The 14,589-nt window shown below is 45.2% G+C and overlaps 1 protein-coding gene across 1 annotated transcript in view; it reads right to left on the minus strand.

The window, feature by feature from the left end:
• Window positions 1-1,044: 1,044 nt before the first annotated feature.
• bin3 (bridging integrator 3) overlaps window positions 1,045-14,589 on the minus strand; it is a 42,684-nt gene continuing 29,139 nt past the window's right edge. Inside the window, exons 7-9 of the mRNA XM_061260349.1 lie at window positions 10,380-10,521; window positions 8,930-9,064; window positions 1,045-3,137 (exon numbers count right to left, since the gene is read on the minus strand). Of these exons, the coding sequence (XP_061116333.1) occupies window positions 2,991-3,137; window positions 8,930-9,064; window positions 10,380-10,521 (424 nt within the window). The 3' untranslated portion in view covers window positions 1,045-2,990. The remainder of the gene's footprint in view (window positions 3,138-8,929; window positions 9,065-10,379; window positions 10,522-14,589) is intronic.

The following is a 14,589-nucleotide window of genomic DNA, read 5'->3' on the forward strand; positions in this document are numbered from 1 at the left end:
CAGCAATGTTGCTGTGTACACAAAGGCAAAGTTTTTAAATCTGCCAGATTCCGTGGCACAGAAGAGCACCTATGTGAAAATGTAATGCAGTGTATTTTTTTCCTAAGAGCATTGCAAAATAATTAAAACTAATTTATGCTCTTGCCCATATTATTAACTAAAAGGTTAAGCATGCATGCATAATTGGCATAGAACAAAAGCATTTTTAAAAGGTGACCAGCTGCATTCCAGGCAATAATGTATAAAATGTGCATGTGGCTAAGGTAATCATAGTCAAGTCAATTTTTCCCCTTATTCACAGGAAGTCTATTAAATGACTGGATATTAATAGTATACATTGAAATCTTGTGGACACATCAGTGGGTTTGATTATACCTTTTGCAAGTAGCCCAAGAGACTTGACTGACTTACTAGAAAACAAACTGAAAATAAGATTTCTATGTAGCATTTTCCTGTGTTAATGTCATCCCAACAAGAACAAGTTTGAATTGGTCATCACGCACTCATATGAAGTCTAGGTTAAAATATGGAAGCTACATCAACAGACATCATACTGTATGTACCCCATGTGTGTAACAGAAAACGTATCTACTCCACTCGTTTTCAATTGCCATTATAATACACTTAATCATTGCCATTGCAGAGGCCGCTCATAGATAAATCATGTAAAACTGATCCAATTGTTTTTATTTGAAAATCATGTAACTACAACCACCTCCAGCATATTTCTAAAGGACTCGTTATTCCCGTATAAAAATGAATATACAAAATTATAATCAACCTGTTGAAAATGATAAAGATCAAAAATTAACATTTCAGTAAACATGTTACTAGGATAATGCAACAAAAATACAATGTATGATACATTACAATTCATGATTACATGAATAGGAGAAAAAGATACAAAAGGCCAACATAAAAAGTTAGAAACACTACAATACAGCATCATTAAAAACACATTTTAAAAGCTAAACAGAAACACCAGTTCCTACATTCTGCTAGACAAACTAAAGTGACATTAATAAATAAATTAACACACACAAGTTTATTTCAATCAATTTATTGAATTTTACATATTGTCCAAAAAAATTTAATACATTAAAATAGTGTTATGTAGATGAAGGCAACTACCCCAACAGATGGCCTGTGCCAATCAGGATTCAGGCAAATTAACTGCTGCACCAAATTAAATATGAATTAAAACAAACAACACACTACTACAAATACCAAAGCTTTAGAAATAAAATGTGCCATTCTCAATTAACCCCGGACAGAAATGTTAAATTGTATTGCTGAATAAATGATGTCCATTGAAACAAAGGATAAAAAAAAAAAAAAAAAAAAAAAAAGATTTTATAATTAAATCATAAAGCTAGAAGAATGGCATGATGATTGCCTCAATAGAAACTTGGCTTATTACAATGTAGACTACTGTAAAAAGAAAGAAAAATGGTTTGAAGTCACAGTCCCACTGAAACGCATTGAACACAAAAAGTCTTGATAGAAAATCTTAAGCATAACTGATATGAGAGGGGAAAACTACTGATGAAAGGCACATCTAGAGGGCCAGGGCCGTACCCTGGACACAGTAACATCAGTTATATTTAAGAAGGTGTGTCTGTGAGCATGATGTGGACTAGCTGCAGGGCACTACCTGCAGTGAAAACATTATATTTCTTTATTACAAAAACACATCTCAGAATAGATTTAACTTGGATGTGCAGCACGAGATGATAACTGCATTACCCAAGCCATTCAACTCATAATATGGCACAGGAAAGAACCTGCGGACTTCAAAGTTTACAGAGCTGGGGAAAAAGTTTAGGGGCTGCACCAGAACTATACATTCTGGGGGCAAGGTGGTTGGTTCAGTGAGGGTTGTAACATCTTTGAACACAGACAATCTACCACAGTCTGTAAGGGTCATGTAAGACATAGTATGCACCTGGCTGTAGACCAGTGCTACACAAAACCGAAATGTTACATTAAGGAGCAAATTCAACTATAAATGACAAAAACATAAATACACCTCAGAAGAGTCTCCGGAAAATGCAACTCACTGCCACTAGAGGGTGAAACAACATTGCTTTTGCTCAGGAAGTTGTCTGTACCCGTGTCTCTTGCTGAAGTACAGCTGAGAATTCTTCTGAGTCAAATAAACATTGATAAAACCAAACTCTTCCAAGATACTTCCATCAAATGCATGCTACTGCAATAGCACAGAGTTCTTTGCACACCCCCCTTCCAAAAATAGGACCTTTAAAAAATGCTGCTATTCTCAGCAGTTGCCCTGTACGAGACTGATAGGTGACAAAAATACACAACTTGCAGAGTGAAACTTTGCATGAGCCCATACTACCGATTCAAGTTTTCTGATCCGACACGTTGGGTAAGGCTTGATTTTAATCTTAATGCTGCTTTATAATGCCGGATGCCCATTAAGAGTGAATCATGCTCTTTTCATTTCATTTTCTCAATAGGAAATAAGACTGAACCAGGAGCACACCAGCTGCAGGAACTGCATCCTGACTGAAAACATACCACTTGAGAAAATTAGTACCCCATGAGGAAAACGGTTAATTCAAAATGTTGACATTAATTCCAGATGACAAACAAGAATATTGAAGTTAATCATTTCAAACAACTACTATTAAGTGGACAGCTTATTGCTGGCTTGACGTAACATTAACATTATGTGACAGCTGTTAAAATAGCAACCCAAGTTTTTTCTTCATATATTTCTTCAAAAAGAGGGGGTACACAACCATGTATTCATTCCATTTAAAAGATACATCATTTGTTATCTGCTTATCATAACAGAAGTTTGCTGATGGCTTTGTAAATATGGCATAAGAATGCTTAAAGCTTAAGCATGTCATCACGCGTGTAGTGTCATCGGCGGCTGACAGAGATGATGGCGAGTCTCAGTAGGACATGAGTGGAGAGAAATGAGACATATTCAAGTAGAGTCGTAACCTGGCAACCCGCCCTTAGTCATCGGCCACAATGGACAGAGCCCGCAGCTCGTTGAGCTTGGCCTCGTTCTCCCGTTCCCTCTGCTCGTCCGTCAGCCCCGCCTGGTCCATCTGATCCGTCAGCTCGCCGAAGATCTTGTGCATCTCAGTGAAATACACCACCTGAGAGAGAGAGCAAGAGCGAGTGAGACAGAGCACGCGTGAGACAGAGCAGGAGAAAGAGAGGGCGAGAAAGAGAGCGAGAGACAGAACGAGAGAGAGCAATAGGTCAATGCAGTCCAGCAGGATACAAACCGTGGGACAAATTGGCAATAATTCTGCACAGCCACAACTCAACATCTCCCACAACTTCAAACCACCAGAGACTACAGCTATACTCGAATGACAGATTCTCTCTCTCTCTCTCTCTCTCTCTCTCTCTCTCTCTCTCTCTCTCTCTCTCTCTCTCTCTCTCTCTCTCTCTCTCTCTCTCTCTCTCTCTCTCTCTCTCTCTCTCTCTCTCTCTCTCTCTCTCTCTCTCTCTCTCTCTCTCTCTCTCTCTCTCTCTCTCTCTCTCTCTCTCTCTCTCTCTCTCTCTCTCAGCGCCGAACGACTGCTTTCTGTGCCCGCTCACCTCTTCCCATGAGCTTCTGTTCGGAAGTATAAAAATAAAATAAAAAAGAAGTTAACCCGCTACCAAACGACCAAAAAATCTGCTTCAGTGGGCAGCGACCCTGCCTTTTCCCTCCCGATCTGTACGAGAGATGGCGACTGTTCGCCGAGCACTTTTTTTGACACATCCCACCTCTGCCTCTTCCCCCGGTTCATGAGTCAGGAGCCCAGGAGAGTGGCTTTGATGATTAATAGACTTTAATCACATTACAAGACTCCAGAGGAGTGGGCAGGGAATGAAAGCGTTGGGAAATACAACCCTTGAAACCCACACACAGGCTCAGATATTTATTCATGCTCTGCTGCATATGGCACAGTACACTTAAGGGGGTATTTCACACACTCTTGCGTGGCTGTGCGCTAAAGAGCGTGTGTGTTTAAACAGCCGCCAGAGCGGCAGCGAGCAAGTCTGTGTGAGAACCGGGACTGTGTTCGGCTGCTGGGTGATCCACAGCCCAACATTTCACTCAGTTAATAATAATAATGAGGTTTAAATCATCAGACTGCAATACTTCAAATAAATCACACTTCCTCCACACGAGATCTCCAGTACAACTCTGTCGGTTGTGTAGCTCAAAGCAAAGTGAGGTTAACCTGTAATCCTAAAACAGAAATCTTTTGAAAATGCAAAAGGAAATATGTATAATTTAACCAGATTGAATGCATGTACAGCATGTGTGTGTCTATATACAGTAAGTTCCGTGCTGTTAGGGACAGAAACATATTTTTTCCTTTATGTGGCTCTGTACTCAATTTTAGATTAGATTCTTATACATCCTATTTAAGGGAACCAGAATATTTGGGACAAATGGCTTTGTAGGCGTTTCTGATTAATAAATTGTATTAATTTGCTTCCTTAGTGCTGGTATAAGAGAACAATAGGAAAGATAGCCAAAACAATAGTTTCGTTAAGAAGAAAGACAGCAGTGGTGTATGTGTGGGATCATTGTCTTACTGTGGGATGAATATGTCCCAGAATTTGTATATTGTGCTTCTCTGGGTTAAATGTATACTTAATAGATTATTTCTCTGCATTTGACCAATAAAAAGGCCACATTTAAAAAAATAAGCAACAGCCTGTTGTTATTAATGAATTGAATTAATGGCAACATATACAGGGTTACGCAAAGGATCTGTTTTCCGGTAGATAATTGAATCTTATTGTAGCGTAATAAAAAAAACCTCCATTAAGCTCCATAGATGCTTACTAATTTGCTACTAATTACACATTTTTGGCCATGCATTTTCAAAAATGAAAATAAAGAGGCAGTTTGCATATAAAAATATGAATCTGGATTGTTTTCTAAAGCACAGTCTTCAGACTGTGGACAGCTGGCTATATTGCATTCTTGTTAACCGCAGCTTGGTACGATCTCGGTAGCACTGGAGCCAAGAACGCGCAAGCAGGTGTGTCTTCAGTGGCAAATGGTGTACAGGAATACATTTCTTTGCATTCTGTAGGCTTTGAATTCTTAATCAGCGTGCTTTAATGACAAACAGCGCGACAAGAAAATCACTGTGCATCAGGCGACACACTATTTTAAACTACATTCTATGACAGATCAGACTGTTTTTCTGCACAGCGACTGATAAAGCTATGTTCTATTTGGAGGTTCAGGCCTGGCGTTTGGCCTCCCTTTTTGTCCGACTCAGTAAATGGTTGCTGAGAGCCATGTGAGACAGAGGCCCTGCTCTGAAGCGGCTGTAGAGGTGTCCCAGTCCAATGGCACAGATCTGTTCTGTATTGTGGATCTCCCGACAGCGGTGCTGGAGGCCGGAAATGAAAGGGGGGGGGGTGCGTGGGAGGACGCAGGGAGGTGGGAACTGGGCCTGCGCAGCGTTTAGGCGTGTTGGGGCGTGACTGAGACGTGGGGCTGCTGACCACCCAGGAGCAGCGGGTGGGTGTGAGGGCTGGAGTGGCTCCTCTGACTTCGCTCTGCAGGAATCCCCCAGGCCTGCGGACCCTCTGCGGCGAGGCCGCGAGCGCTTCCTGGAGGAGGGCCGTTCGCTGTGGCCGGCCCCCTGACGGGGGAGGTCGCCCGCGGTGACCCAGACCAGCGCCAGTGGGCCTCGCAGACCGGTCTCCCCGTGAGGAGTCACAACTGGAGCCACTTCCAGAAACTTCTCCACATTATCAGAGGTTCTCTTAAAATGACTCCGCGGGCAGGCAGGGTGCCAAACAAAATGAGATTATAGAACGCCTGTGAAACTTGTGCAATGACAAAATTTACATGGAAACCTTCTAACTCTGGTCCGATGACATCATCTCCTCTGTACAGTCACTGGTTAGTAACCTTTTGGTAGAGATCCACTGATAATATGGCAGTTGCAAGTGGGGCAAGAGAGGCAGAAAGAACTGGAGCAGTTTTTTTTTGAGGGGGGGGGGGGTTAGGGGCCTTGCTCTAGAGCCTAACAGAAGTATTTTTTTTTCATTTAGGGACCCAGCTTCATCTCTTCAGAAGCAGGTCAGCATCCCTACATGCGCACCGGAGGCTCAAACCTCTATAGTCGCCAGTCAAACACCCTGCCTTTAGGCGACCCTGCCACCCAAAGTTCACTTTTTTCTCGACTGCTTTACTTGACTTCCTCTGAATACGAACACATTGGATCACAAGCACATGGCTGTGCCTTCCAACCAAAAGCTACAAAAAAGCAACTTTCAAGTACCCTACTCAATATTTAAACATATTCCAGCATTTATTTTTTAATTACAAAAACTATTTAGCTGGTTTACTACATCAAGCACAATGACTTCATGGGAGCAAACATTAGCCAATTAGCCATTCCTTGATCTCAACTGAAATCACTGCTTGCAACTACAGTTGGCAACAGTAGGAGTAGCAAGCAGTATGGTGATATTAGCTCAGGAGGTAAAGGCTCAGAGCAGTTGTTTGGCAGTCAGAGGGTTGCTGGAGAAAGACACCTAACCCCCAATTGCCCCTGATGAGCTGGTTGGTACCAAGCACGGCAGCCTATTGTAGTGAGTGCTTTGGATAAAAGCACAATATAAATGCAGTCCATTTACCATTTATAGTTCACAGCTTATAATAACAATTTGTTATTAAGCTAGCGCTTTTATCCAAAGTGACTTACAGTTGATTAGACTAAGCAGGAGACAAGCTCCCCCTGGAGCAATGCAGGGTTAAGGGCCTTGCTCAAGGGCCCAACGGCTGTGCGGATGTTATCGTGGCTACACGGGGCCACCAAACGTCCAGGGCCCAGTCACGTACCTTAGCCCAGGCTGCAGGCTGGTTTCCCGAGCTGCCAAAATTTGAACGGAATCCCGACAGGCAACATCACAATAAGAATATCAAGTTTCCCTCTGAAATTCCTCCCCCTTTGACTGAATCAGAATAATAACTGAACGAAACTGAGAAAGGCCGGTCTAACCCGCCGCGGTGGTGACCTTTAAGACAGGCGTGTGAGTGCGTGTGAGGAGCTGGGGTTTGAACAGGTAGCGGCTGGGATTCCTCCAGGGTATCACCCACGCTTGACTCGGTATCACCTTCTCTCCCATACTCATTCAGTTCCGCGCAGATGGCACTGGGCTAGCCACCGCCACACACTCTCACCCTGCTCCTGGGAAACAGACATCAACCCCTCACACGGAATTAACCGCAGGTACAAAATACACCCACCCAGTCAGTTATGCAATAAACGATCAATCAGACAGCTATGCTACGTTCTCCCGAATGGCTCCGTCGGTAAACTGCTGTACTGCGTTTACCTGGAAAGCTTTACTGTAAACAGGGGCAACAGGCTAATCCTAATCAGAGTTTAATTAGATTACCTGGGACCTAACAATACACACTTATATTTAACATATTTGAAACCTATTCCATGCAGACTTAACAGCTCGAAAATGTTGCACGGATTTGTCGTGTGCCAATATGACCAATGGTCAAAATATGGCAATGAAGTCAAATGTAAAACGCCCTTTGCAGCCAACACTGTAAGCAAGGCACTTTTCTTCTTGATAAATCCTTCCCATGGATAATTAAAACTAAACTCGCTGTGTTCCTAACAGAAGACGAGAAAGAGACCGCATCCATCAGAAGTCAACATCCGTTGAATGGTAGTTTTTCTCCCAAGGAATGTGGTTTTTGATTATGGTTGTTTTTTGACTATCCCAGACACTAAAACACTTTGTTTTATGTGAATTGGACCAATATTTATAGAGAAAATACCTGCACGTCCCTATGTTAGGAAGACTATATTAGCTCATGATGGTCTGAACATATAAGCCATATAAGCCTGCCTGGTTCTTAATCTCCGGTTGGCAACAGTTCCCCCATCACAATGTAACACAATGTCGCTGAATGCTAAAATGGATCGCATATGTGACTTGTTCCATGTTTTTATGAAAATGGAAGGAATTAGACTTTTCACACACACAAGAACCAAAGCTGATCTGTATTTTTTTAGCTATACATCATGAGGTTTGACCAGACAGGTGACTTTCCTCAACCTTCCTTCATCTACCTCAGCTGTGAAAACTATGTACTATTATACAGCTGCCCCTCTCCTTGACTTGCATCAAACAGCAAGTGGTCCTCCTCCCAAACCTGACCTCTGTGCACTGATCCACATTGTAGGTTCAACATTGGTTTTGCACCCGTACCAACGGGGGGGGGGGGGGGGGGGGGGAGATCACAGGACATATCTGTAGCCCAGCCTGGCCTTGCGACGCGGGGCTTTAAGCCCCCGTTACGTCTCCGCTCGCTAAGCACATTAGCGGCTCAGCGTCCGCCCGGCGGCTGAATGGGTTAAAGCGAGCCCAGACGAGGCAGGAGACACAGAAAGTGATGTCTGCTCCATGACCTGAGCGTAGCCCCCCCGTCCTGACTAATCAGCCCACCACGGACACTGTGGGAGGGGCTAATCACATTACGGCAGAGAACGCCAGGGGATTACACAGTAATGTCCAACCGCAATGAGGAGAGACCCCAACTTTCATTTCAATTACAAGAAATAAAAAGGAACAAAGGAGAAAAGGAAGCCTATGATGAAGAGGAGCTCTCATTACATTTTAATGCAACGTCATCACAATAGAACATATAACCATGAATAACAATCTTGGAAAAGGAAACGCTCATTAATACTTTATCATCTTTGAAGATGCTGCTCTCTGTAGGAGAAGAGAAATGGAAAAGCATTTGGACTTTGAACAGAACCAGAGCAGAACTTCAAAAGCACATCTCGAACAGACAACACCAAAGGAGCACTCTGTGAGGCTCATACAGGGGTAAACGCACACTTGAGGCTCAGCAGGTTTCTGGAGCCTGAGGGGGCGCCTGGCTCACCTGTGCCCGGATCAGGGCCTCGAAGCTGGGCTGGAAGTAGTCGATGCGGCTGTGGTAGAACTTGGGCATCTCGTCCAGCAGCTGCTTGTTCTTGGCCTCAAACTCCTCCCTTACCGGCCTAAGCTCCTCCCTGGCCTGCGGGGTGAAGAGGGCAGTCGATTGGCTGACCGATGCTGACGGACAGCCTGTCACCGAATAGGACGACTATTGATCACTCTGGTTTGCTTGCTCCCCCCCCCCCCCCCCCAGCCCACTTCTCTGCTCAGGGCTTTGCATGGAGTACATTGTGACTGTAGCACAGGCAATACAGCAGTGAAAACGAATGCTTTCAGGCCTAGCGCACCATATGAACGAAAAATCTAACAGATAAATAAATAAAAGGCAGGAAATCACGACCGATTGGTGGAGGAGTGCTCGGGTGTGTGATCAGTGGGCCGTGCGCGCTTTGCACATCCACGGAGTCACCAATCTGGGGGAGGTGTCCGTGTGTTGGCGGGCAGAGGCTATCAGCAGGCAGCATGTGTGTGTGTGTGTGTGTGTGTGTGTGTGTGTGTGTGTGTGTGTGTGTGCGCCCACGTGTTCAATCCCATGATTCCCTGTGCGTCGTGCCTCTGGTGGGCAGACCTAGCGTGAAACCTGCTGCCTCAGCTGTGTGTATTCATTTAGGTTTTTTTTTAGTTCCCTAAAGCGTCTATTCCTGTGTGTGCTTACTCTGGGTCGGTCTGCATGGAGGGCCTTGCTTATAGAAGGAGCAGGGTCTTCATGGCAAAGGTGTGTGAGGGGGTCCGTGTGTGTATGTGTGTGTGTGTGTGTGTGTGTGTGTGTGTGCGTGCGTGCGTGCGTTCTGTATGTTTACACTAGGACTTGGAACTGTACTGTCCTCTCAGGTCCTCTTTGCACTTGTTCTTGTGTTTGATTTACACTTTGTTGTACGTCGCTCTGGATAAGAGCGTCTGCTAAATGCCATGTAATGTAATGTACTGTACTGTGTGTGTGCCTGTGTTCTGGTGTTGGAGGGCAGGTACCTGGCCTGTGTTCTGGTGTTGGAGGGCAGGTACGTTCCTGTGTTCTGGTGTTGGAGGGCAGGTACGTGCCTGTGTTCTGGTGTTGGAGGGCAGGTACGTGCCTGTGTTCCGGTGTTGGAGGGCGGGTACGTGCCTGTAATGCGCGATCCTCCAGCACGGCACAATTAGCCGCTTGTGTTTGTGCGGCCGGGCGACTTTTGGAGAGCCCGCCAGCTTTGCGTGGGTGAGGGAGTGCATGCGTGCGTGCGCCTGACTATTTTTGTTGAGAAGCAGTCAGCGTACAAACCTTGTTTACTCCTCGCTTTCATTTTCAAAAACCTGACACCACACGGGATCAAGGAGGATATTCATTACTCTGGTGGAACTGCTGTACGCAGGTACTCATGCCAGCCGGCAGGCTGGGAGACAGAGGGAATGCACCGTACCTGGTGCAGTTTGACCATGATGGGCCCGGTCTTCTCCTTCTCCTCATACTTCTCCACCTTGGACTGCAGTCTCTTGTAGTCCTGGAGAGCCTGTTCCCTCCGCTTCACCGCCATGTTCAGACTGGGGAACACGCTGCTGTACCTGCATGAGAGAGTCAGAGTTACACACATGCACACACAGTGTGCACAGGGGACAGACAGACAGACAGACAGACAGAGAGACAGAGAGACAGAGAGACAGAGAGACAGAGAGACAGAGAGACAGAGAGACAGACAGACAGACAGACAGGCATGCATGCATGCATGCATGCATAAAGCACAGCAATGCTGATGAATGATCCGTCGATGAGAAGTATTCTGAGAAGGGCCGCTTCATTTAAACAGACTGAATGCAGGGGGACTAAGAGGAGAGGAGAGGAGAGGGAACACCAATAATCTTAGACAAAACTGTCCGAGAAGGGAAGAAAATATAAAATACACTAAATCCTCAAATTGTGTCCGGGATTCTATTTCAAGCCGGGCCTCGGATAATAGCCAGGGGCGTGGCCGATTCGGACAAATAAAGGCCGGCCCCCAAATACAAGCCAGGGAAATATTGCCTACCAGTAGGGCTATCAGTCCATGAGCACTAGAAGACATTGTTTCGATTTAACTCAATTAAATAAAAGAGCTCTTCTTAATATTTTATATTGTTGGTTGGTTTAATACTGTTGCCAATGAAAAGTCGTTGTCCTACACCATGGGTCTCCAACACGTTGCTCTCAAGCTACCAGTCGCTTGCCGCTCCCTTCTAATTAGCTTGCCAAAGGCTGAAGCAGTATACATTTAAACACAATTGTTGCCGCGAGGCATTCCAGCCTACGAATTTCATAAAAAGTAAATCAGGCAAAATTAAAAATTAACTTAATTTAGGCTACTTGGCTACGCAATAAGGTTCCATGTATTTGCAGCACAGCGCACGTTCAATGAATGAATGAAAGCGGCTTCCTTGGCTCGCAATAAACAGACGGGTGGAAATCCCGACACTCTTTCAACTACATAAAACTTAACAGTGAACCATCAAATACCCCCCAGATTTCAGTGCCCATCAGTCCCAACATTTAGCAATAGAATCAAACAGTCCAAAAGTAAATTAAATCCCAAACCAAAGCGAAAATCTTTTGATAGCCTAACAGTATACTGCTCCAAACGAAACGCATGTCTCACAATAAAACGCACTTTAGGAAAAAAAGATCCTTAACTTGCTGTTATCTACGCTAATTTGTTATTGTTCATGAAGGCATGTCTGGCAAGTTGTTATTTTATGGATTCTGGACTTGCATGTGATTTATTGTGTTTGAGAATATTTGCAATAAACTAAGTCTGTTAAGACACTATGACTTACCAAACGGTGTTTCCTGATTAGCCTACACTAATTGATTTCTGAACGGTTACAGGAAGTGTTGAACAGTGTTGGCCCACTTTAAGTGTAGCCTTTTACTTTATTTCTAACAATAAAATTCTACAACAGAAGCCTAATAAGAAATAAAGGCCTGCCTCGAATACAAGCCTGCCCCAAATAAAGGCCTGTGTTTTGTGCAGCCTAAGTAAATAAAAGACCCGGACACAATTTGAGGATTTACGGTATTCCTGGAAGAGAGGTCAAGTGGAAAAGGACTGCGGATCAATATAAATGCAGCAAACCAAACCAGACCAAACCAGACCAAACCAAACTATAAAGATCCAGTCGCTGCTCCCAACCAGCGTCACAAAATCTTATGTGCTTGAAGACAGATTACACCACAGACTCCACGCTCCATTATTACAATAGAAAGAGCCAGAAACTATTTTCAACAAATAAACTCACTTCATTTATTCAAAAGCAAATATAATCTTTAGGAGACAGTTCTGAACTTCGGTAGACGCTAAAAATAGGAAACATTCATCTGTAACTTAGCAACGAGAGGCAGTGCCTCATCCTGGGACTGAAGGCTGGGCTTCATGGGGAAGAGCTGCTGGAGGCAGGGTGGACATTCATCCCTGATGATTACAAGTTATTTACCAACGGCTGAGTGTTTCCCAGCAGTTCCAGGAAATATGGCATCAAACAGACGCGAAAGTAGCAAATTACTGATGTGTGTGTGGGAGTTATAGGTCAGGAACTGGATCAGGTGGCACCTTCAGATCCAAAATCGGACACCATAGTCTTCTTCTCGAGTAACGCGTTTAGTCTCAACTAATCTTATTTACTCACAGAATCTGCTTTAATAATTATATAGCCTCTGAAACAAGAACTGCTCAACGCTTGGCGCTGTGGAGTCATCCTAGATAAAGTGTGTTTCCTTCTATTTTTGAGGTTGTCATGGAATGTTTACTGAATCCATTAATCAGAACGTCCCCCCAAAGCAGGAAACACAGAATCAGAGAGAGGCTCCCAGCCCTCCAGCCTGCTGAGAGGGCGTGGCCGCAGCAGGGAGAGGCTGGGACATCTCCATTTACTGACAGCTCACCAAACAGCATAGCTGTGTGTGTGTGTGTGTGTGTGTGTGTCTGTGTGTGTGTGTCTGTGAGTGTGTGTCTGTGAGTGTGTGTCTGTGAGTGTGTGTCTGTGAGTGTGTGTCTGTGAGTGTGTGTCTGTGAGTGTGTGTCTGTGAGTGTGTGTCTGTGAGTGTGTGTCTGTGTCTGTGAGTGTGTGTCTGTGTCTGTGAGTGTGTGTCTGTGTCTGTGAGTGTGTGTCTGTGAGTGTGTGTCTGTGTGTGTCTGTGTCTGTCTGTGTGTGTCTGTGTCTGTCTGTGTCTGTCTGTGTCTGTCTGTGTCTGTCTGTGTCTGTCTGTGTCTGTCTGTGTCTGTCTGTATGTGTGTGTGTGTGTGTGTGTGTGTGTGTGTGTGTGTGTATGTGTGCGTGTGTGTGTGTGTGCATCTGCATGTGTGGTGGGAGGGGCCAGGCTACTTGGGATGTGCCTCTACAACAAGCCCTGGATTGTCTCCCACAGGAAGTGGTGGAGGGAGCGGCCCTGTATCGCCGTGGCTACGTCACAGGGCCCAGCCCAGCTGCCCACGCTCCCTCTGTTTATACGACATCACCTTGGCCCAGCCAGGGTGGCTGCCTTCCTGCACTATCTGCCTCCCTTTCTAGTATACACACACTCCCAGAGCCAGGAGATTACGCAAGAGGCCTGCGGGCACGGGAGCAGTCTGACACGGCGTTAAGCCCTGACCGCATTGTGAGCGTTTCATCACTGCGCTGTGCTACACTACCTGCCTTTTGTTCTCAGGCAGCCCACAGCATGCCAAGGAGAAACTCTGGCTCATCTTAAGAGCAGCAGTCAGCTCATTAACCTTCCCAGAGTGCACCCTAATCATTCATATGAAGCATGTGACTGTTAGCAATAATACAAATATTTAGAGGAGAGAGAGAGAGAGAGAGAGAGAGAGAGACAGAGAGACAGAGAGACAGAGAGACAGAGAGACAGAGAGACAGAGAGAGAGAGAGAGAGAAAGCAACCCAAGTTGCATAGGTCATTGGTCGTTAGCAAAAAATAAAAACATTTAGAGACAGGACAGACAGAGAATGGGAGGAATCCAAGTTGAATATCCTGTTCCATGGTCACATTTTCTCACATTTTCCTTCAAGCAATACAAGTACTAATTTCACCTGTAATCTTATCAGGTGTCTGCAATGGGTCTATCCCAGTTCTACTGATGGGCGATTCGGCCTGAGGCTGCCCCAGGAGCAGCAGGACAGGATGAGGACAGGATATGGAACGGTACAGGGAACAGTCCTGAATCCTCTCAGACGGAGGACAGGATATGACATGGTACTGGGAATAGTCCTGAAGCCTGAACAAAGAGACCTCTGCCCAGCGCACAGCTGCACTGCAGAATCTCAGACACTCACTGACAACAAAAGAGGAGAGAGCATAAACATCACTAAATCAAAGCTCTTGGAAAGGGATGTAACCGATTCAGACTCAAAAACAAGCCGACGTCGAGTTTATCCCACAAACTCGACTTCCGCGGTGGGTTCAAAAACCGACGGGGCCCCGTCCCTGCTCCGGCAGAGAAAACAAAACCACCAACCACATATAAACTACCACTCGGACGGCCGGTTGGTCAAGACGGGCACTTCAGGCGAGCTCTGAACTCTGATGGCGGAGGGGATTAGGCCTCCTCTGGGAATACTCTGACCCCGCGCTGACATGCGGGGCTGACACGCTGCACCGATGCGACC

Source organism: Conger conger, chromosome 11 (assembly GCF_963514075.1).
Source record: "Conger conger chromosome 11, fConCon1.1, whole genome shotgun sequence".
Classification (NCBI taxonomy): Eukaryota; Metazoa; Chordata; class Actinopteri; order Anguilliformes; family Congridae; genus Conger; species Conger conger.